A 24,721-nucleotide genomic window follows, 5' to 3' on the forward strand; every position below is an offset into this window, starting at 1 on the left:
TAAATGGAACTATATACTATATTATTGGGTGGAGAACTTAATATCATACAAATATTGATCCTTCCTGAATTAATAGACACATTCAGTAAAAATCCAACTAGAAGGAAAATGGAAGGACACACTGGAAACAGCCTAAATGCTCATCATTGGGACTGAGTACATTACGATGCAGCCTTATCATAGAAAATTAACTAGCAGTTTAAAAGAATGAATTGCATCTATACTGTTTGATTCAGGTGCTTTTGTATGTCATATAATTTTAAATGAGTAAAACAGATGCAGAGTACACAGAAAGAGATCCATTTTTCTAAATATTTTATATATTTACCCAATTTATAATTTATTTACCCAAGAAATATTTATATATATATATATATATGATAGTCTATGAGCCAAATCTGGCTGTAAACTGGTTATCTGGTTTGGGTAACTAGTGAGATGCTGGAAAAAACAAAAAAAGAACCTCTAAAACTAAATGAAAAGGTGACTACCAAAAATTAACAGTTACAGGCTATGCAGATAGAAATATGTGTGTATATTCATATGCACATATTTGTGAATACACATATGTACATATTTGTCTATATGTGTATGTACACGCACATACATTTATGTATGTATGTTTTTCTTTGTCTTTCTGTCCTGTGTTCTCAGCAAATCACTCAAATTTTTCTTCCACTACCCTAAAATAGCACTTCTTAAATTTAATGTGCATGTGAATTACCTGGGGAAAGTATTAAAGTGCTACATAGCTCAGTAGGTCTGGGGTGGGCCTGAGGTTTAGCATTCATATCAAGCTTCCAGGTGGTGCTGATCCCCATGCTGTCCACCTGTTGCTACTTTGTGTGGAAAGAAATGCTCTTATACTTTCTTCCATTGTATTTAGTCTATAATTCATTCCAGGAGTAATATTTTGTCAAAAATTTATTTAGCAATAAAGTTTCTTTCAATGTCCATATTTCCCCTAGGATTTCTAAATATTAAAAATAATCAACTTTTGGGGGGAAGGTATAACTCAGTGGTAGAGTGTGTGCTTAGCATGCACAAGGTCCTGGGTTCAATCCCCAGTATCTCCATATAAATAAATAAATAAATAAATACCCCCCGACCCCACCCCAAAAAAAAAGGATTGGAATGCTGCTGCTTTGGGATTTTTTTTTTTAAGTCAACTTTTCTTGTTTAATTTCTGCTTATTTCAGTTTCATAATTTCTTGGTGATTTTAGGTAGAAGTTAATCCTTCATTTATTTTCTTGAACAGTCTGAACATAGTTATATTTGTCCAACTTTAAAATTATTTTCTTTTAGACCAAATTCATATCCCATTTGTTGAGTTTAATTGCTGTCTTTTAGGTTTCTATTCATAAAATTTGAAATTGTGGTGTGTAAACCAAATTTCAATGTTTTTACTTATCTTTCTTTCTCAGTCTCTCTCTTCTCTTCCCTCACTCTCCCCCACAGCACTTACCTTGTACTCTCTAAAATGGTTTGTGTTACTTTTATCTGAGTTTTAAAATTCATGTTCTAAAACCATTCCAGGTCTTACCCAGAAGTGAGCACAGGGGCACACAGACAAATCCAGAAGAAGCCCTCAAGTTCTGGCTCAAGGAATGGGAAAGGGGTCTTCTAGCACTCAAAAAGAGAGGGGGTGATCCATATAACTTTTTCTTTTCTCTGTTCTCTCCCACCCTAGCCCTCAAGCAATCCCATAGCCAAAACTCTAAGTGAGGTGAAACTTCATCTCATGTCAGGGAAGCTGTGGTCTCAGAATGATGTAGTGAGTGTCCATTTCTTTTTTCTTTCTGTGTTCCCAGAAAAAGGTGCAGTCACAGGAGGAAAGCAGCAGAGCGCAGTAAATAAAGTCCCAGCTTTCCAGCCAAAGAGAGTCTCAAAGGGGAGCCTCAAGAAATGGAAAGTGCCAGGGAGATGAAGCAGGAGTGGCCTGGGAAAGCAATCTTATGAGATTGTTCGTGAACTCCGGGCAGTGTGTGCATGGATCTGACCTTAAACAGCATACTACAGAATTGAGAAATGAACTATGGTTATATTACCAACAAGGACCCTGACTGACCACTGGGTGGCACACATGTGAGGCAAATCTGAACAGCACTGCAAAAGCCTTGAAAACTGAACTGGCCCACAGAAAGCTGATGGGAACATACAGCGTGAATCTAAGTTGATTGTTTTACTAAGGCAAAAATATTGACATTTCCAATAGGATTTAAATAATAACCAGGGCTTCATAAGATAATATTCAAAATGGCCAGGATACAAACCAAACGTACCAAGCATATGAAGAATCAGAAAAATGGCAATGTTTCACAGGGGAAAGGGCAATCAACAGATGCCAATATTTAAATGACACAGATGTTAGAATTTTCTGGCAAGACTTAAAGCAGCTATTTTAAAAATGCTCCAGCAAACAATTGCAAATCGTCTTGAAATAACTGGAAAAAATTTCTTCTAGCAAAGAAACAGAAGATGTAAAGAAGGACCAAATGGAAACTTTGGAACTGAAAAATACAATACCGCCTCTCCCCCCAAAAACTCACTGATTGGCTCAACGGCAGAATGCAGATGATGGAGGAAAGAGTCAGTGAATAGTTTGTGCTGATCTACCCTCAAGTTCAATCTGAACTAGAGAGAAAGGTTTTTTTTTTTGTTTTTTTTTTTAAAATGGGCAGAGACTTGGGGCGGTTTGGGAACACTCTTGAAAAGTTCTGACATTAGCGTCATCAGAGTCTCAGAAGACAAAAAGTTGAACAGTGCAGAAATAAAATAGTTGAAGAAATATTGGTTGAAAACATCTCAAATACACTGAAAGGCATTAATGTATAGGCTCAAGAAGATCAGAAAACTCCAAATAGGATAAAACCAAAGAAATCCATGCCCATAATCAAACTACTGTAAGCTAAAAACCAAGAAATAATCTTGAAGTCTGCCAGAGGAAAACTTAGAAGGCAATAATGATTTGAAAGACTACATATTTTTATCAGAAAGCATAGAAGCCAGAAAGGAGTCACTCAATATTTTTCAAGTGCTGAAAGAAAAGAATTGTCAATGCAGAATTCCATATCCAGTAAATATATCCTTTAGGAATGAAGGTGAAATAAAGACTTTATCTGGTGAAGAAAAACTAGGACTTCACAGTCAGCAAACTTGCTCTAAAAGAATTGCTAAAGTTCCTCAGACAGAGGGAACTGACACCAGAAGGAAACCTGGACACCAGGAATGAAGAAAGAGCAACAAAAATAGTAAATTCCTAGGTAAAATAGTAGACAATTCTCCTCTTTAGTTCCTTAAAATTTGTTTGACATTGGAAACAAAGTTTGTAACATTGTTTGATGAGATTATCCATACATGCAGATGTAATGCAAAAGACAAAGACAACATAGATGAGGAAGGATAAAGGAATCTATATGGCAATAAGGTTTCTACACCCAAAATAGTAACATAAAGATTCTAAAAGTAATAAATGCAATACAGGAACTATGTATGTTCTTGGTCCTGAAACTTCACTGTGTTTATCTACTATGGACTATTTTTTAATGACCTTTGATCTTTTTACAAGAGTCTGTCATTCCTGGACTCCCTTCTTCCCCTAGTGAACTTCTACCTCTTCTTCAGAACATGGCTCAGAGGTTATCGCCTCTGTAAGAAGTATCCGGCTTCCGCCGGGAGTTGCATGTTTATTTTATTTCCTTTGTCAGCCTTAACATTTTTTCTTACTTTGTTACAACACTTAGAATATAATTAATTTTTTAAAAATAGTTTAACTTTCTGGGAAACTTTAAAGGGAATAAATTATTTTTTTAGTTGTTGTATCCCTAGGGTCTAGCCTAGTATTTTGCTGTAAAGAAGATGTTCAATAAGTACTCGCTTGTTGTGTGAATAAATGAATACTTAAAAAAAAATGACTGTTAGGATATAATTGCCATTGTTAGCATGAATCATTTAAAATCATTCGTAAGAACCAGATTACACTTACGTTTCTTTAATATTGGTCAAAGAAGTAGTTATGCTTTCATAAAGGCAAAGCCATAGGGACATAAGCCACCAAAAATGCAAGAGTGCCATCTATTGGTGAACATGTAAACAGATAAGCCACCAAGAAGCCATGTAAAATATGTTTACTTTCAATAATGTGTCCCTTCTGTAGCTTGTATAAAACGTGAAAGAAAGATGGAAGCAGAATCGACAGATGTTGTATGGTATTTTCCTGGAAAAGAGCTTATCCTAATAATTCATGCAAAATACAGTAATTTTTAAAGGCAAAAAAAACCCCAACAAACCCATAAAACACTGCAACAAGAGACCCTATACAAGATTGAAAACGATTTCCACCTCTGCCCTTCTCTTCCCTTTGATCATCTGAAAAGTTTGTCCTCAAGATCACGTTTGTAGTGTGCTCTTATCAAACCTCTGTTAAGCCCTCCTTCCTAGAAGCCTAGTTCTCTTTCATTTTCAATTTTCTCCCCGTCCAAATCATTAATATATCCTACGGGTGGGAGAGAAACAGCTCTCTGGGAAAGCAGTAGCCACCATGGATTCTGGTATTTTCCGGTCCTGTTTGCCATGCTAACTTGCCTACCACCACCAACAGACACACACACCACAGACACACCCTATCACACATCTTACACAAACACAAACCATATATCACACTCTACATCCAGCACACCCTACCACACTCCCCACAACACACACTCGCTATAGTTCCTTGCTGGTAGCAGCAGCTTGTTTTCTTTTGGGCATTCATTAGCCTCCTTTTCCTGATCCTTTGACAGGACAAATTTGAGATGAGCTGTGCCTGTGTCCAGGGTCACATCCACAACAGTGAAATCCCTGGGAATCTGTATAGCATCACCCTCAGATCAGGGACTGGGTGCTCGTTCTTTCTCTTCTGTCTGTGTCCTGGTTGCCTCTGGAGTAGATCTGTCCTGCATTGTGTGCGGGACCTGCCACCACAGGATGTTTCTGGGTGACATGAGTCACCTGGAGGCAAAATGGCAGAGGGTTCCTTGAGCCCCCAGGAGGATGCAGTGCTGAAGATAGACTCCTATTTGGGTGGGAAGAGAGGAACTTGTTTCACAATTTTGCCTCCAGCCTGAGCTGCTGGACCAGCAGAACTGTGGCTGCACCTAATTCCTCCCGGGCTCCCTCTGCGGGTCAGTACCTGATCCACTGAGCTAGAGGCTCCCAGTTGGCCCCAGGCAGCTCTCAGAATCCAAATTTAACTTCTCCGGCCTGTGTCCTCAGCCTTCGTCCTGGCTCCCTTGGTTCACTGCAAATGTTTATTTCTTAAGCAAGCATTTATTGTGCCCTTATCATAAATACCTCTTACACATGTGGCAGGGTCTTATTTTGAGCTGTTATTTCCCATTAAATAGTAACTCTAACTTGGGTGGAGACAGTATTTTTGCTCTTATTTTGAACTAGTGAGACTGGAGTTGAGGCACGAAGAACTCAAGCCCAGACCCCACAGTCTTTCCCCAACAGGGCGCAGAGCAGAGTGACGGCCCCCAGGTTGAACATGGCTCCCAGCTGAGGCCACACTGCTGGACAGAGGCTCTCGTTTGCTGTCCTTGGTGGCTGACTCTAACCATTGGTAAGTATTTGAATCCTGCAGGGACACTGAGGAGGAAAATGAGACACAGCATCAGGACAGAGAAGGGGAGACAGGCTTGAGCAAGCTTTTTGATACCAGTGAGCCCCACTACTGTCACCAGCCCTTTTTGCACTGTACCCTTCAGAGCAGTTACAAAACAAGAAGTGACTAATAATAGCTAAACATAACATTGGCCAGGAAGGCTTATGAATCCCAAGAGAGTGGGCGGTAAAAGTAGAAAGATCTCAAGTCAGAGTCTGTGAACTCTGCAGACTTCCTGGTTTTAGATCTTCTGTGCTGGGGTCACAAAAGAGTTAATTGGGCTATGAATTTGCCTTTACTTTCATTGATGTAAAAGAAAATTATTTTTCCTATGGTCTCTCCTCCCTTTCAGGACAAGCTGAGTGCAAAAGATACGGGCAACTTCACTGGTTTCCTCCCCACATCTTACAGGGCCCCGCCTCCCAGAGCAGTTTCACTTCTGAGTTTAGTCGCGTCTGAGTTAACTTCCTCACCCAGATCGCAGGAACTGGCAGCCACGGAGGGATTAGCAGCGAATGTGACCGCTGTGGGTGAAGGAACAGCCCAGGCCCCGCTCTTCTGGGTGGAGGGCTAGGACCCGTGAGCATATGTGAGCGTGCGGGGGTGGGCGCGGGGCGGGGGGGGGGGGCCGGGGAGGGCCCGGGGCGGCGGGGGGTGGCGGCGGGGGGTGGGGGCGGGGGGTGGGGGTTGTTTCCTGCTAACAGCCGCTGGGACTCTGAAAATGGTCAAGTCTTGACTTCCGAGCTCTCGCACCCTGTCTGCTTTCTCTTTTACCAGACTCCATGTCTAATCTCAGAGCATCCAGGATGTAAGGTGAGTGAAAGCCCCACACAGGCACCCCGGGCCTCAGAGGAGGGGAAGTCCTTCTCTCCACGGGCACAGCTTTCCTGGAGGGGAGGAGCCCAGTGTGTATCCCTTGGGCAAATAACTTGCCAAAGAATAGAAGTCTGCAGAAGAAGAGGCTCTAAGAGACGGCTCCTGTGTTAGAGGAACTAGCCTCCCCAGTAACTTTAGTTGAATCACTGCTTTTGCTTCTGCCACTGTCTGTTCAAAGGAAAGGTCACTCTCTAAACTTCCTCCAGCCTCCACTGCCCTCCCTGACGAGCACCTGGCAGTGGGAGAGCAGGGAACAGGCCTAGGGGGCCGACTCCTTGCTCCTGGTCACCCCTCTGTGGTCTCTGGTTGTCGGGTCCTCACTGGTGGACACTACAGGGTCCAGCACAGAGACCCGGTCTTCCCCATCTGCTTCCCACCTCCCCACATCGTGGGTTCTGCAAACTCCCTGTATTCCAGTCACCTCAGACTTCTCCTGAGAGACAAGTCCTGGTCTGGAGAGGAGACCATCACCTCGCTAAGCTCTCCAGGACCTCTGCTCTCCACAACCAAGCCCTTCTCGGGCTTTCCAGCCCTCTTTCCAATTCTCTTTCCCTCAGGTCAGGGAGGGCAAAAAGGACCGCCTTGTTCTTCTGGTTGCCTTGTTTACTTTCATTATCATCCGGGTTGGGTCTCCACTGGGGACTCTCTTGTTCTTTGTGGGGTGGGGGTTAGTTAGAATCAAATTTGATTGTTTCAGTGGAGTCCTTCACAGACCACCCAATTACCTAGGTGTTACTACCAGTGACAGATACTTCTGGTACTAATTATCCGTGATGTTCATTAGACTAAGAAAGAGTTTGACAGCCCTTCACTGAGTTCTTTCTGTCTTGCTGCAGCTTTGGTGAGGAAGCCTGCCTGGTTTCTCTCTCTCTCAGTGCTTGGTCCAAGAAAACTTTCTGCAATGCTGAGGTGTTCTATATGTGGGCTCTTATGTAGCCACCAGTCACCTGCAACTGCAATGTGGCTAATGGGTGTGAGAAACTAAACTTTAAATTCTATTTAATTGTAATTAAACTTGAGTAGCCACATATTCTACAACACAGCTACATTTTATGCATCTTCTAAATTCCAATTTCTTTCTTCTTTCTATAGAGAAGACCTCATGACCTGTGGAGGCCAGGGGCAGCCAGTACATTGCACAAAGGCTCAGGTGAAGTGAATTTCCATCACTGTTAGCAAAATTCTGGTGGCTTCATCTTTGCCTCTAGATCCGACATTGGAGCTTTTCAGGACAAGCCATGGCCTCATGCCCAGCCACCAAGATGAGGGAGGAAGCCACCTGCCCCATCTGCCTGCATCTGATGACTGAGCCGGTGAGCATCAACTGTGGACACAGCTACTGCCACTCGTGCATAGTGAGGTTTCTTCAGAATCTCTGCCAGATGCAACCATGGCTGGAGACGTTCTCCTGTCCCCAGTGTCGGATGCCATTTGGAATGTCGAGCCTCCGACCCAATAAGCAGCTGGGAAGCCTCATTGAAGCTATCAAGGAGATGGACTGTGAAATGTCATGTGAGAATCATGGAGAGAAGCTCCATCTGTTCTGCGAAGACGAGGGCCAGCTCATCTGCTGGCGCTGTGAGCGGGGACCGCAGCACAAAGGGCACGTCACAGCTCTTGTTGAAGATGCATGCCAAGGCTACAAGGTGAGTAGTGGGCCAGGGGGCTTTGGCAGGTACTGGGTCCCATGTTGCCTCCCCCTGTGAGACCTGAGACTCTTTAGCCTGAAACCCAAGATTAGGATCCTGAAATATAGCTTTCATCATGTCCTTCTTCTGAAAAGTGGTGTGTGATGGGTCCTCACTGAACCAAGTCCTGACAGTCTCTCTTGACTTTCAGCGAGATGGTCAGACTCTTATTCCTGTCCACTCTTGCTCTGATGAACCTCTCCTCGCTCTAGAATGCCACGTGCTCCAGTGCACACCTGCATGCTTTTTTCACTCATGCTGTGTGTGTAATTTGAGGAACCACCATGTGCAAGACCATGGGAGAAAGTCTGAAAACACAGGGTACAAAGACACGCTACCTTCTAGGTATCCTATAGTCTAGTAGGGAAGACAAACCAGCAAAAAGATTGCCTGGAGTGCCCTGGTTTGGATGGTGGAGAGGGACACCAAGGGCTGGGGAGTAGTAACTGAGGAATCTTCCCAAAAGTGACTCTTGAAGAACACATAACAATGAACCATACGTACGTGGAAAGGTATAGCTCAGGGGTAGAGGGCATGCCAAGATCCTGGGTTCAATCCCCAATACCTCCGTTAATAAATAAATTAAAAAACAAACCTAATTACCACACTCCCCCCAAATGAACCATATATAGCAGTATGGAGAAGAGAGAGGGCACTCTAGACAGAGGGGCCCAGGTGTGCAGAGGCACAGCCACGGGAGCTGTGACCAGACCAGGGATTATGTCCAGGGAAGGTGGGTGATGTCATGGGAAATGGATTCTGGACCCAGAAGCTTGATGTCAGCTCAGAGTCTAAATCCTAGCCCAGAGAAGTACTGGCCACTGGGGAGTTTTCATTTGCAGAGTGAAGGATCTGGTTGACACTGGAAAGAGCATTCTGTTACTGCTATAATGAAAGGACTATTAAGGAGTAAAATTCAGATTACTCCTCTAAGAAGGGGGAGAGGGAGCAGTTATAAGCCAGATTCAGGAAGGGGAGTGAGTGAAAGGATTTGGAAATGGTTGGTTATGGAGGATGAAGAGGAGAGAGAGGTTTGGGATAACTCCTAGGGCTCACTCAAGTGTGAAAGAAGGTGATGTTGGCTGTGGTAGAATGAAGGGGTGAGCATAGCCCTACTGCCTTATTCTTTCCCTGCCTTGCCCAGATTTGAGAAAACTGTTGTCCCCAGTGTCAGCTCCTCATTGCCTCCCCCACGAGGAGGAGGGAGGGTCTTCTATTAAGGTTCTGGGTTCTCCGTCAGGACATGTCAACACTGATCACCACTCAGAATGCAGCAGCTCTTCCTTAAACTCCATGGAGCAGCTAATAACTATAAGGGGGATAGTCCCATTGGAATTATTTTCCCACCAAGTAGTAAGCAAAGAGCAGCATTGGGTGGTGGTTCTAAGCCTCAGGAGTCGGTCTGCTTAGTTTGAAATCTTAGTCCTGCTACTTACTAGATGGGTAACCCTGAGCAAGTTTCAATAAATATGTCTTCAGGCCTTGGTTTCCCCAACCATCAATGGGGATAATAGTCGTTTCCTGCCTCCCCAGCACACAGGCCCGGGAGGTTGTTATCAGCTTTAAGGACATTAATACATGTAAAGCTTAGAATAGCACTTGGCACATAGCAAGGGCAACACAGTCCTTTGCTAACAGTTCCACAGAGCACTTTATTGAGGGCACTCGAGAATTAATGAGAGTATACTTACTGGGTTTAGGACAGGAGCCAATTCTTTTAATATTGACCACAGCTAGCAATTTGGTTCAGCTTAAACTTGCTTTCCATGAAAACGTGAGAAACTATTTTGAAAAATAACCTAAAAGCTCGATATGGATACTAAGTCATTTTTAAATGGCTTCAAAAGATATCAGAGCTCCCTTCCTCCATTAATTGTTTCTAGTAACTTCAGCTGGCATCTAGGTCTTTCCTTCCTGACTCACTATAATACATACTTAGGTCCCTGTGTGCCAAACACTCTGGCATTGTTTATGTTTGGTTCAGCACATTATTTTAGAAAATCTTTTTGGATGATTATTGTTTTGCATGCAATATTTCCCTGACTGTTAGTGGTAGATAGAGCGCAGACTCTGGGTCAGCAGATGAGTGGGGTCACAGCTCACCCACCTACCAGGTATAGCATCTTGGGCAAGTTATTTACCCCCTTCCTAAGCCTCAGCTTCTGTAGCATAGAAATGATGTTAAAAATCCTAACTGTTCAGGGTTCCCAAGGGGATCAGATATGCTGCCGCACATGAAGCCTGAAGCATGCTTCCTGGCAGTGTCAGGACTCAATACATATTAAATGTTATTCTAATAGTCTTGGAGGGCTGGCATGCCTCTTAGGTGCCCAGTGAAGAGTTGTTGAATTGAAAAGGCTTTATTCACCCTATTTTTCCTTTAGGAACAGCTCCAGAAAGCTGTGACAAAATTGAAGCAACTAGAAGAAGAATGTATGAACCTGAAGGTGTTCACGGCAAACCGAATAACAGAATGGAATGTAAGAGTTTGGGTTTATTGATCTCAAGCTGTTGTCCTTCCTAGAGTTTAGGCATAGGGGATTATTGGGCAACGCATAATGAATGGCTTATTCTCATCAAACCACGCCAAATAGATAAAACCCAAAGAAGAAGCCAGTATTTGTTTTTATGTCCCTCGTTGTCTACATCTATGAGAATTTATCTCCAACCCTTTCAACTTTTCAATAGTAATTGACTAGGATTCTAATACCTCAGTCAGTGGAAGCAAAATTGGTGTGCCTCTACATAGAGTCATTCTTGACTGGGTTTCAATTTTTAAATATCTCAAAATACCTTCATGGTTTGAAGGCCTGTTGAGCCTTGTTGCTTTGGTACATGTACCACAGGGCAGGGTGTAGCTCCCAGCCTTACAGGCTCAGAAACCAACCTTTGTGAGCACTAAGTAAACAGAATAGCTCCAGGTTAAGATAAATATTACTCAAGCTCATGAGGCTGATAAAGGAAATTGATTTGATTTATAGGAAGGATCAAAGTGCTCCAAGAAACTACACATTTACCACTGCAGATTCTAGGGTGTCTAAGACTATTTCCTTGGCTGACCAGCCTCCCATGATCAGAGATGCATTCCTTTATGGAAATATTTATGTAATCCATCATTTCACAGTCAAATCCCACAGACTGGTAGATATTTACCTCTTTTAGAGGTCTCTTCCAACCTTCCAACCTCTCTGCCCCAATCCTTTGTGTACGGTTGTTAAACTTGAAATCTTAGAGGACAGTCTTACTTCCCTCATTTCTGGGATCTTGGGCAGTGGGGAAGATCTTGATTATAACTAAGATATAGGGAAACCCCATCAATGACCCTTCTGCTACATCACGGTCATTGAAACACTTCATGAATCAAGAAAGCACTAACGGAAACTGCAATTCTGATCTCCTAAAATGAAAGCTGAGTCCCACAAGATGTATCATTTGGTTTCTGTCAGTCTTACACATAAGGATGAGTAAGTGCACCCTGGGTTGGTAGGTAAATATTTCACGGTTAACTATGACATAAAACCTGCTCCCCAGACCTCCCCCATGGACTCTCCTACTAGCCTGGTTACCTTAAATTCCAGTCTTGGTGACGTTCGTTACAAACTTTGGCTTCAAAAATTTTCCTCAGACCCAGAGATACCTTTTACGCCCCAAATAAAAACCCATTTTTATCTTTGTAACTGATAAAGTGTTTGACCTCAGCCCTGATTCCAGGGTTAAATTATCTACCACTCCCACCCCTCTCTCTTGCACCTTGGCTGAAGAAGGAAGTTGGTCGGGTGACTATAGAGAATTGTGACAACCTCTGCCACATCTGAGTACCTGCCTCCCAGGCCTGGCTCTGCAGCAGGGAATTTGGAACATTCTTCCAGCTCAAATGACTCATGGGAAAGTAATGTTATGGTAGCTGCATGAACTTTATTTTGTGTGTATACGTGCTAAAATATACATAACAAAATCAACTGTTTAACTGTTTGTGAACAGTTCAGTGACATTAAGTACCTTCCCAGTGTCATGCAACCATCACCACTATCCACCTCCAGAAGTTTGTCATTATCCTGAACTGAAACTCTGTACTCATTTAATAACTCTCCATTCCCTCCTCCTCCCAACTCCAAGTAACCACTATTCTACTTTCTGTCTGTATGAACTTGACTCTTCTGGGTAGCTCATAAAAGTGGCATCATAAGATATTCGTTCTTTTTTTTTTTTTTTCTGGCTTATTTCACTTAGCATAATGTCTTCAAGATTCATCCATGTTGTAGTATGTATCAGAATTTCATTCCTTTTTAAGACTGAATAGCATTCCACTGTATCTCTATACTACATTTTGTTTACCAATTCATCCATCAATGGACATTTGGTTTGTTTCTACCTTTTGAGAACTCTTTCTTGACTCTAGGAGAAAATAGAGATTCAGAGACAAAAAATCCAGTCTGACTTTGAGAATCTCCAGAATTTTCTGCATGAGGAAGAGAAGTGTTATCTATGGAAACTGGAGAAAGAAAAAGAGCAGACTCTGAGGAGACTGAGAGACAATGAGGCCAACCTTGAACAGAAGAGCCATGAACTCAAGAGCCACATCCTGGAACTAGAGAAGAAAAGTCAGGGCTCAGCCCAGAAATTGCTGCAGGTAAGGCTATGCACTTGGAGAACAGAAAGAAGGTATTTGTTCCTGAACTTTTAGGAGGATGATGGTGAGGAAACGTGGGAAGACTGGCAAGGCCTGCCGGTTTCACTCAAGAGTGGCACATTAGTGTAGGGAATTTAAAGTAATGTTTCTTTTAGAGACACACCAATGTCTGCAAGGTGGCCTCCACTAATCTGAAGGGTGTCTTTTGGTGAATCAGAAAAATATTCCCCCACTGGGAGGATACAGTAGGTTCCTTGGCCAAAGGGGACCATGGGATAACTTTCACTACCATTTGCCTGTGTCCCATGTTCATGGAACCCTGTCAAACTGTCTTCTGAAATACTTCTCCAGATGACTGATGGGTGATAAAATAAGGCAGCCAAAATAGGTGATAACCTTCTTCCAATTTGACTGAGCCCTCCAAAGCTCTAAGATGGCCTGCTTTCAGCCGTGTGAAGGATACAGCCCAATAAGACAATCTACACCTGGAGCTGTTTATTCTAGTTCCCACTAACAGAACTGGAGGTTACACTGTAAGGTTGTAACATGACTGCTCCAACACAGTATGGTACATGCTGCCACCAGCTTCATGGCCCAGTGTCAGGGGCTATGCATGGATTCACCACTAAGGACCTTTGTGCTAAGTGATCTTTAACATGGGCTCACGCTGAAGGAAATCAAGTCACTGAAAGCAAGTCCTCCCAGAGGGAGCATGGCCAAAGCTCCTGGCCCTCTTCCTCAAGCAGCCCACAGGCAGGTGTGATTGCAGATGCTGCAGCTCCCTACAGATGTCAGCAAGGAAAATAATGGATAAACATCCTGATAGGCTGACTATCCCAGGGAGCTGGGATGGGAATCATTCTGTCTGGGTATCCATCAATATCTAAGGCCAGAGTCACTCTCTTTACTTCTTTAGAAGGAACGTTTAGAACGAACAGCCTCACATGGCAAGCTCCATGAAATACTGATGTTCCCACATTTACCTTTTGTCTTTGTTTCTCCATAGAATGTGAAAGACACTTTGAGCAGGTGAGTCCTATACAAATGCAGGAGGGAAGGGGTGTGGGTAGTTAGAACTGAATGGAAATTACCACTGAAGAAGTCTTTGACCTCTGCTTATTCTAGGAGTTGGGCTGTGAAGGTGGAAACACCAGAGATTCCCTCTTTAAACCTTCTAACTGTATGCAATGTTTCTGAGCTTTACTTTGATGTGAAGAAAATGTTAAGGAACTATCAAGGTATGTGAAGAATCCCTAAATACTATGGATAGAAGGGAACTTAAGTGGTAAACAAGCTCATCCCTGGGCAAGCCCACAGCCGGAGAGGTCATTCAGATATTTTCAGTGGAGCTGTCACACTCTCCCTTGTTAATTTGCTCCAGTGCTTAAACAGGGACATAGCATATTGATTATCCACGCAGACCCTTCAGATTCCTGCTCTCTCATTTATTGGCTGTGTCATTTCAGGCAAACAACCTCCTCAGTTTCCCCAGCTGATAAGTGAAAATATTAACAATTCCCACTTCACTGGGTTGCTGGGTTGTCATGAAAATTAAGTACATCAACATACGTAAAGTGCTTAGCACACTGTCTGGGACATAGTGTTTATTGTTAATATTTTGGTCAATTCTCAGAGCAATGCAAGAAAGTTAAGTGAATATTCTGGGCTATGGTTCAAATGTTTTTAGGGCCTTGACCCAGGTGACACAGATAGTAAATATTAGAACCACGATTAAAACCAAATTTTATCAGTCCCAAAGTCTGAGCTTCCTGCTTCCTTGATTCTCTTAATCTGTGCTTGCTACGGTTGCATAATCTCTTATCCACAACTACATAATTTGCAAAGTTATGAAAACTAAGGATTTTTAAAAAATTTGTTTTGCTGCAAAATTGGACCTAACCTAAAATTATTTGGTGACTGTATTAATTATCTATTGCTGCCAACAAATTTAGTGGCTTAAAACAACACATGTATATTATCACACGGGTTTTGTGGGTCAGAAGTCTGGGCACAGCTTAGTTGGGTCCTTTGCTTAGGGTCTCACAAAACTGCAAGTAAGGTGTTGGCCTGGCTGTGTTCTCATCTGGAGGCTAGACTGGGGCAGAATTCTCTTTCAAGCTCACTCAGATTCTTGGCAGAATTTCTTTCTTTATGGTTATGGGACTTAGGGCCCTGAGCTTCTAGAAGCCAACCCTCAGCTGCTCGCACATGGGCCTCCCAACATGGTCAATTATTTCTTCAAAGTGAGTTTAGGAGAGAGTCTCTAGAGCAAGTCTTCCAGAAAGATAGAGACTTATAGAATAAAATATAATCACAGGAGTCACATCCCATCATTTTTACCACATTCTGTTGGCCAGGAGCAATTCATAGGTCCTGCCCACACTCAAAGGGAAGGAACTGCATAAGGGTATGAACACCAACAGGCAAGATCATGGAAGGATCCCCTTATGTCTGGGTGACAACATGGCCAAACCTGAGCTGCACTGATATGAGACTATTTAAAGTCTTTATTTATCCCAATTAGTTTGAATATATGTTTTACTGCGGAAATATTGATGCATTTGATTACAAGAGACCATTAGACCCTGCTGGGGGTGGAAACGTAGATTATGTTTGCCTTTATAACATCAAAAATATTCTGAATTTCAAAACCTATTTGGCCCCAGGGGTTTCAGATAAGGATTATGGACCTGTATTCAGTTCTCCCTCAAGCTAATAAGAATAAACAATAATAACACCAACTACTAAAAAATAGCAACTCTGTATTTGACCCTATACAGATGCCAGGGAGGACTTTAAGTCATGTCCAGATTTCAGTGAGTTGATTGGTCTACTTTTGTCTTTTATAGAAGGCATGACAACATGGTTCAAGTCAGTCTGTTTCTTAAATGGGCGTTTGATCTTCTTTTTGTTTCTAACCTAATTGTTTTGAGGTCAGAGAACATGGTCTGTGTGATACAGATTCATTGAAACTTGTTCAGCCTTACTTTCTGACTAATCTTTACTCAATCAGTACATATTCTATCTATACAGAGAAAAGTGCATGTTCTCTATAAATTGCTGGGCTTTATATATATCTAATAGACTGAGCATGCTGGGTTATTCATCTTCCATAGCTTCATATTTTTTTTTTGTCAGCCTAATCTATCAATTATGGAAAAAGAATGTTAAAATGTCTCGTGATGAGAGCTGTGAATTTCTCCTTGTAATTCTGTAATTTTTGGTTTGTATATTTTGAGGTTATATTATTAGTACATTCATGTTTAGAATTGTGATTTTTTTCTAGTGAATTGCACTTTTTTCTGTTGCATCCAACAGATGACCCATTTCATCTTAATAATACTTTGACTTAATATCTTTTGATATAATTATGACTACAACAGCTATATAACTATATTATCCATCCTTTAACTTTCAAACTTTCCATGTCTTTTTGTTACATGTGTCACTTACAAGCAATATGTAGATGGAATTTTAAGAATCTGATTGACATTTTTCTCTTTCAAATGGTTTAACCAACTTGCCAACATTTTAATTTCTTAGCTTGGGCTTTCCTGGCTCATTCAGGGGATATAAATTGAAGCCCCAGATTTTTGTGAGTCAGGCTCATGATAAGGACTCACTGAAGAGAATTTAATAAAGGGATCGTTTACAAAGATGAGGATTTGGATAATCAACAAGGAACAGTGCTTGCAGACATAGTAAACAATCTTATGGTTACTGTGGGAAGGTGGGTGGGAAGGGATATATCTGGGAGTTTGAGATTTGCAAAGGTTAACAACTATATATAAAAATAGATTAAAAAACAAATTTCTTCTGTGTAGCACAGGAAACTGTATTCAATATCTTGTGGTAACCTTTAATGAAGAAGAGTATGTAAACAAATATATATATATATACATGCATGACTAGGACATTATGCTATGCACCAGAAATTGACACATTGTTACTGACTATACTTCTATAAGAAGGAAAAGAAGGGGAGGGGAGGGGAAGGGATGAGAGGGGAGAGGAGGGGAGGGAAGGGAAGGGAAGGGAAGGAAAGGTATAAGGAACAGTGAAGCAACCCAGGGCTAGGAATTGGTAGGGAGTAATCACCTCTCTAAGGCAGGGGGAGGGAGCTGTAACTATAGGAGAGTGTGACCAGAGGCAGAGGAATGCAGATCCTCCAAATCATAGCCAGTGGAGGGACTTGGGGTACTAAATACTCTGCTTCTTTTTGCCTCTGGTCTCCTCTAGTGCTTTCCACTGGCTTAACCAAACAGCAGTCAGAGGGATAGAAGCCTGGTTGATGTGTCCACAGGGGTTAGCCTTCCTGGACACAGGGCTGGGTGGAAAAAAGTGGAGAGTGATCTGGAGGGACTAATGGAAAACATGTAGCAGTAGAAATGTTTCTTAGTACTTGATTTCCTTTATTGATAGTAACACAATGGTTTGTTAATTCTCTTGCTAGAACACCCCATTGCCACTTTTCATTTTTAAAATTGCCTTGCTGGCCATTATCACACTTTATTTATTTATTTTTTGCCTTATTCAACTCTAATCAAATATTTTTCATATATATTGGTCTTTCATGTATTACCTTATACTAATCCCTATGGAACATTATCTGAAGCAAGAAAGAAAGGCTTACACTTAAAAGTCATGGGACTAGGTGTGTGTCCTGAGGCCTGGGTCAAATTCTGGGCTTTCCAATGAAAAGCAATGACATTAGCTGTGTCATTTTCCTTCTCTGATCCTCAGTGTTGATGGTTATTAAGAAGAGATGGGGAAGGGCTCATTTCTGTTCAAATATTCCATGATTCCTGGAGGTCCTACATGGCCGAGGAGGGGCTTTGGGAAGGCAAGTTACCATGTGAACTTTTGGTTCTGGTCCCTGGCTTCTCTGAGTGACTTAGACAGTGATAATGTTGAAGAAGAAGATGATGATGATGTCATTGTTATTACTACCACATATTAGGCACTTACAATATACCGGGAATTTTACCAAGCACTAAGCATACATTAGCACATTCAATCCTCCCCAACATTCTTGGTGACAGATATGTTTTCTACTTTATATTTAACAAAACAGAGGCTTAGAGAATGATTTGCTTAAGCTCACAACAGCTAGTAAGAAACAATGCTTGGATTTGAACACAAGCTGGTTTTATGTAAAACAAACTGTACTCTCAGCAACAAAATCATGTCTTTTCTTTTTCAGTCAGTGTGACTCTGGATCCGGATACAGCTCATGACGAACTAATTCTGTCTGAGGATCGGAGACAAGTGACTCGGGGATGCCCCCAGGAGAATCTTGCTATTTCTTCTAGAAGATTTAGAGCCTTACCCTGTATCCTGGGCTGTGAAAGTTTCACTTCAGGAAGATATTACTTTGAAGTGGATGTGGGAGAAGGGACTGGGTGGGATTTAGGAGTCTGTATGGAAAATGTGCAGAGGGACACTGACATGGTGTTGACACCTCAGGATGGATTCTGGGCCATCAGACTGTGCAGAAAGAAAGGCTATATAGCGCTTACCTCTCCCCTAACTTTCCTTCCACTGACGGAGCAGCCTCTGGTTGTGGGGATTTTTCTGGACTGTGAGGCCGGAGTCATATCTTTTTACAATATGACTACTGGCTCCCACATCTTTACCTTCCCGAAGGCTTCCTTCTCTGATACTCTCCGGCCTTTTTTCCAGGTCTATCAATATTCTCCTTTGTTCCTGCCTCCCGTGGATGAGTAAGGGAAGGAGCCAAGTCTCCTTCTTGATTTAACTAGCATAGAGGCTATAAATCCCATAAAGGCAAAAATTTGGTCTATTTTCTTCACTGCTATTTCCCTGAACAGTGCTGGGCTTTTAGTGGATACTTAATAAACCCTCATTGGATGAATGGCTACAATAACTGTAAAAATACCACAGATGGTCAGCATGATTGGGGGAAAGCAAGATAATAACAATAATCATGCTCTGTCCTCTCTGTCCCTTTTCAATAAGTTCAGAGCTTTGATTTCCAAGAGTGCTTGGGTGATCAGGAGAGTGACCCAGAGGTCAGGAGGTCTGAGTTCTCCCAGTATGTTTGAGGCCATTTAAACTCATGGGTGGGAAATGAGGGGGAAGCTGCAATTATGTCTGTCAACTGCAGAAAAGAGCAGGAAAATGAAAATGATGGTGACTCTTCTAACCACTGACATGTTGATTAATAATCTGAGCATAGCCCTGGATGATGTAGTAAGTGCAGATGGCAACCAGATCTGGTGAGCTCCACCTGTGCAATAACCAAGGAAAGTGTGAGAGAAGACTTAAAATTAGCTCACAGTGAGATGCTTCACATGGGAAGGGGATTCAGAGTAAAAATGAATTTTCATGGGAGATTCAGTCCTGGAAAAGAAGTTGATATTTTCTAGACTCTGCTAGAGCCAGCTATCTTGAAATATTTTAAAATCTCAATAAATAGTTATTGTTAGCTTGATTATTGGAATTCTTTATTATATTGCAGATATGATCAAACAAACCTTAACTACACATGAGTTTATTCTGAAAAGTACATTCCATGTCAAACCTAAATTATCATGACTGAGTTGCCTATGGTGGACATTGGTGAAATCAACCAAAACACAGCAACATTCACGATGACCCCAAAACGTCACAAAACTGCTAAATGTTATAATAACTTATAGTTGACACAAAAAATGATGTTTATTGATACTGAGGTTCTCTGACATCATCTCTCTCTAGGAATAGGGGAAATGAAGTAAAAGAGTTGTTTTTGGATGTCAGAGGCATGGTTGGGCCTCCATCTCTACTCAGCAGAAGACACAGAAGAGGTCATTCACCCACGCTTCCCAGCATCAGCCTTCTTTCATTCAGGCTGATAGAGGCTGGGTTGTAACTAGAAAGTGAAGGATAGCAGAAGAGACCACCCCCAAAAGACAACACTTTAGCATAAGAAAGCAATTGAGAAAAAACAGATACGAGAAAAGTTCTCTGCCCTCCTCCTGCTTGCCTAAAAGCAGGACATAAATTTGTAAAGGTATCTCCCTTCCCCTGGTAGAAAACCAAGAAAGATAGAAGCTAATTGTGGAGACAACTCTAGACCCTTATCAGCACAGAGATGGCCCTAGAAGAAGCCACATAAAAGATCTTGCTAAAACTAGCCCTTATTTACCATTACTTCCCCCCATATATTTGCCTTCCCACAATCTGCCACCTAAAAAGTCATTTTCCTTTGTCTTGTCACTTCTCCAAAAATCTACTGTTCTTTTGTAAGATGCTATATCAGCCCAAGTTCTAACTACCTCTTTGAGTTCCTAATCTCTGAGCACTCACATGTGTATGCATGATGGTATGCATGATGCATATGTATCTGGGAAACATTTCCTGTTTCTCCTTTACTCTCTCACTACTACCATACTCACAATATTTCACTTTACTTCTGACAACAGATGTGTAGGGTTTTCCCCCCATGCCAAGCTGAGAGTCTTATAATTCAATTCAATTCTGACATTAATTCTGACATTGGAGTTAGAGTAGACCTACAGGTTAAGGGACTCACACCCACAAGATTATCCCCATCCTCTCACCCCCATCTCAGAAACCAGTTGTAAGTCCAGATTGTCACCTGTGCTTCTGACTGACTGACTGACTGTAAACTGAAGGTTTCCGTGATCTCCTCTTTGGGTTTGATCATTTGTTAGAATAGCTCACAGAATTCTAAGAAACACTTTGTTTACTGGTCTATTATATAATGAAAGATATGATGAATGATTCAAATAAACAACCAAATGAAAAGATACATAGGATAAGGTACAGAGAGGTCCCTAGCTTGGGAACTTCTGTCCCCATGAAGTTGCAGTACACCACTCTCCCAGCACGTGGATGTGTTCCCCAACTCTGAAGCTCTTCAAACCCTATACCTTGGGGATTTTTATGGAAGTTTTATTACGTGGGCATGATCAACCATTAATTTAATCTCCAGCTCCTCCTCCATTCCTGAAGGATGGGGAGTGGGGATGAAAGTCCCAAGCTTCTAATCATGGCTTGGTCCTTCTGGTGATAAGCCCCATCCTGAAGCTATCCAGGAGTCCACCAAGAGTCACCTCACAAGAACAAGAGACATTCCTATTACCCAGGAAGTTCCAAGGGATTTAGGAGCTCTGTGCTACAAACCGGGGACAGAGGATCCTGGAAGTGCAGGAAATCCAGAAAGTCCAGGGCTGGTATAGTAACTTCACAAAATTGCCAGACCTTTCAGCAACCCACCTACCATCCCTAGGATCCAGCTGTCACACCTGCATTCCAAGCTGTAAGAGGGAGAAAGAGACAAAGAAGTAGGGCAAAGGGCACGAATACAAGAGCTGTACTTCACTGTAGCTTCTGAAAACCTACCACACAACCTTCTGCATGCATCACATTAGCCAGAGCTAATGCATCACATTAGTCCAAAGCCACACCTAGAGAGTCTGAGAAATGTCCTCTTTTCTCATGGTAGCCAGCTAAAAATCATTTATTCTCATATCAGTGTCTTAAGAATAGACCTTGGGATGGATGCCCAACAGTCACCTCCACACTCAGATATTATTTAAACTGTTCTAGTAAATGGATAAAAGGGAAAAGCCTACAAACTCATTGATATAAAACCTTAACAAAGGTAACTGTCCTGACCCAACTCCCCACCACACACAGCCACTAAAGAAAATTAAATCTATTCTAATTGATGACTGTCTTGGTCAGTTTGGGCTGCTATAACTGAATACTATAAACTGGGTGACTTGAACAACAGAAATGTATTTTTCACAGTTCTGGGGGTTGGGAAGTCCAAGATCAAGGAGCTGGCTGATTGGGCTCCTGGTAAGAACCCTCCTCCTGGTTTGCACTGGATAAACCAGAGTCACTCTCAAGGTTTGGTATCTGGAAGGAGATAACATATGAAGGGAAATGCCATCCCAAAGTGGACCTTCCACGTGATCGCCAGTGCAGTCCTGGTCCTGCACGCCATAAGGACTAGCCGGTCAGGGATTCCTTTTGTGAGTTGCCTGGTGTACCTTTCCAATCTGTTTCTTGTTCTTACAGTCTTTGTTTCTTTGCTGGAGGAAACTAGAGTTGCCGTTCTATGTGGGAGACCATACATTATGATCTAAATTAGACTATCAACTTTCAAAGAATTAGATTCCAATAAATTAAAATAAATCCTTAAGTATGTTGAAATATCTGATGATGCAGAATGTTTACATAATCCTTAGGAATTCATAGGAAATAGTAAACATGTAGCATCACAAGGTTACCCATTTCAAAAAGTAGAAACTGCACAGCATGGTGACTATAGTTAATAATACTATATTGCTCATTTGAAAGTTGCTAAGAAAGATCTTAAAAGTCCTCATTACAAGAAAAAAAATTAATCATGTATGGTGACAAATGTCAACTAGATTTATCGTGGTGATCATTTTGCAATATATACAAATATCAAATCATTATGTTTTACACCTGAAACTTAATATGTTATGTATCAACTATACCACAATAAAAAAAAAATTAGAAACCAAAAAAACCACAAAAAACCCCACCAAAAACCCGATGATGCAGAATGCCCTATAGGGCTTCTATGTTCAGAAAAACAAATTTAAATTTATTTAGTTATTAGTGTTTTCTATTCATAGTTATACAATTGGGTGTATACTGTGGTCTCTTGAGCTTCTCCTTGTCCACCTTGATGAGGCAGTACATGAACTTGGGCAGCTTAGCTCTACTTTGTTAAAATTCTGAGCAAGATTTATCAGAGAGCTACACGGAGTGTGTGGCAGGGTCTCCCACACCCACCCAGCCCAGTGTCTCACATAACCAGTCTGGAAAACCCTCTGACAGCGGGCAGTCTCTGGGCAGCATGTGGCACTTATTTAGCCACAAAACAAAAGAAGATGGGCCCCCTGGCGCCCCTTCCTCATACCTTTTTAACATCCCCCCTCCCTTATTATTTGCATGATGTGTCAGGTATGTGTAGTGTATGTGGTGCTGCGACAGAGGACCAGAGACACAGGGCAGAGCAGAAATGAGAGACAGGTTGGCAATTGAGGGAGGCGGGGAAACAGACAGAGCAACTGACACAGAAGGAGTTTGTTCTCAGGTAAAGTCCACCATGGCCTAGAAGGCAGATTCTGGCCCCAGATCTTGCTGGGCTGGATGAATAATCTGTGCTTCTCACCTTCCGTATACAGTGGCCTTCTCTTTGGTCTGAGACAATACCAAGGTCATTTTGGCCCAAGAGCCTTGGGGCATACTGTGTCTAGGGTCAGAATAGTCTTTTTCATGTCTGATTTTTCTGAAGCTGGGTGAGCTCATTCTGATCACATTAACATCCCAGGGGGGAAACTTCAACCAAAGAGGGATTGGTGTGGATGGATAAAATCTCCAACCAAATGAGCTTTAGAGGAACAACTCTGAGACCCCGTCTACACAGTGCCTCAGAGGACATGCAGTGACATGGAAGCAAGTGCTCATAGTGGGAACCAGGGCAGAAATGCACCTGTCACTGCCTCTTCCACCTTCCCTGTCACGGCCTCCCTGTTCCAGCACCCTGCATTCGGGGGGTCACATCCTAGTAACCACCATCACCCACATGCAGGTCTCAACTTTTCAGAGACAGCAACCACTGCCAACTCCCCCTCTCGTCCTCTTTCTATATGTAAATGTGGAAATAGCTAAGGTACTAATGATTAAACTAATAGATATCTATTGGGGAATACTGAAAATATACTAAATTATACTCTCAGTTCAAAAGAATATTTACTGTGGTGGTAAATCTTCCCCACGTATATGTTTGATCTTGCTTTTTTCAGTGTGAGTTTCCCCCCATGGCATTAAAAGCTATGTTAATACGTAGTTTTAAATGACTACAGCAATTTCATAATCACATTCAGGCTGTTTCCTGCAATTATAACTCATGTCCAAATGAACATTATGGTACACAGGTAGGTCTTAATTTCTCTTATTTTCCTCAGGGTGGGTTTTTGAAAGAAAATTCCTGAGTCACAGCATGTGAACATTTATTTAAAATACTACTGGCATATTCTCTCTCTCCTTCCCTTTCCTCCAGTTCCTCTGCCTACCTCTTCTGTTTCCGTAACTCTCACTTGCCATCAGCCAACCCTTCCAGGAGCTGGGAATCTCAGGGGGACTTGGATAATGCGGAAAATTGTGGGCTGGGGAGTCAGAGGGGAGACTTTCTGAGACAGGAATGGAGGATGCTAAGCTTTGCAGGTGAAAACATCACTAGAGCCTAGACTTCTGTTTCCTTATGTAGGAAAGGGAGGGATATAAAAATGATTTAGAAAAAAGGAGGAGGGAGGGGAGAAGGCAAGGAGTTGGATGCACCTGGGATTTTGCTGCAGAAGCAAGGGTTGCTTCCCCTGAAGCAGGCAGAGCTGTCACTATCCTAGAAGACTAATTCATGGCTGTTCACCAAGCATATGTAGGTTTTGGTGAGTAGCAAAGCACCCCAAAACTTAGTTGCTTAAAACTGCTACCATTTACTCGCTTACAGTTCCATAGGTCAGCTGGTGGTTCTTGTAGCCAGGGCTGAACTCTGCTGCGCCTCCTCATCTATCTCTATCAACTGGAGAGTCGGCTGGTGCTGGGTGATATGGGACAGCCTCACCGACAAGCCTGGCAGTTGGCAGGCTGTTGCCTGGGGTGCCTTGTCCTCCAGCAGACAAGCTCAGCCTCTTTCACAACATGGGCATTTCAAGGTTGTGGGAGAACCAAGAGGGGGATAACTTGCAGTTTGCCAGGCTCTTTTCAAGCATCTGCTCTGGTCACATTTGTTAAATCACCTGGCCAAGCCCAGTTTCAAGGGGTAGAGAAATAAACTTCACCTCTTGATGGGAGGAGATAAAGTCACA

At 42.2% G+C, this 24,721-nt stretch overlaps 2 protein-coding genes across 5 annotated transcripts in view; one reads left to right on the forward strand and one right to left on the reverse strand.

Annotated features, from left to right (window-relative positions):
* The window catches only part of SLC17A2 (solute carrier family 17 member 2), a 74,002-nt gene that overhangs the window by 19,061 nt on the left and 30,220 nt on the right, over positions 1-24,721 (reverse strand). The window lies entirely within an intron of this gene.
* On the forward strand, positions 6,069-19,296 carry TRIM38 (tripartite motif containing 38). Of its 4 annotated transcripts, none has more exons than XM_074348204.1 (8): positions 6,069-6,237; positions 6,426-6,461; positions 7,617-8,170; positions 10,597-10,692; positions 12,612-12,842; positions 13,849-13,871; positions 13,968-14,080; positions 18,046-19,296. In XM_074348204.1, exons 3-8 carry the CDS (start codon positions 7,763-7,765, stop codon positions 18,567-18,569), a joined length of 1,395 nt encoding a protein of 464 aa, XP_074204305.1. In that variant the 5' UTR covers positions 6,069-6,237; positions 6,426-6,461; positions 7,617-7,762; the 3' UTR covers positions 18,570-19,296. The 4 variants fall into 4 exon arrangements, with proteins under 4 accessions (XP_074204305.1, XP_074204306.1, XP_074204304.1 ...); XM_074348205.1 differs by having other exon boundaries at positions 7,733-8,170; XM_074348203.1 differs by lacking the exon at positions 6,426-6,461.

Source organism: Camelus bactrianus, chromosome 20, assembly GCF_048773025.1.
Source record: "Camelus bactrianus isolate YW-2024 breed Bactrian camel chromosome 20, ASM4877302v1, whole genome shotgun sequence".
NCBI classification, from domain to species: Eukaryota; Metazoa; Chordata; class Mammalia; order Artiodactyla; family Camelidae; genus Camelus; species Camelus bactrianus.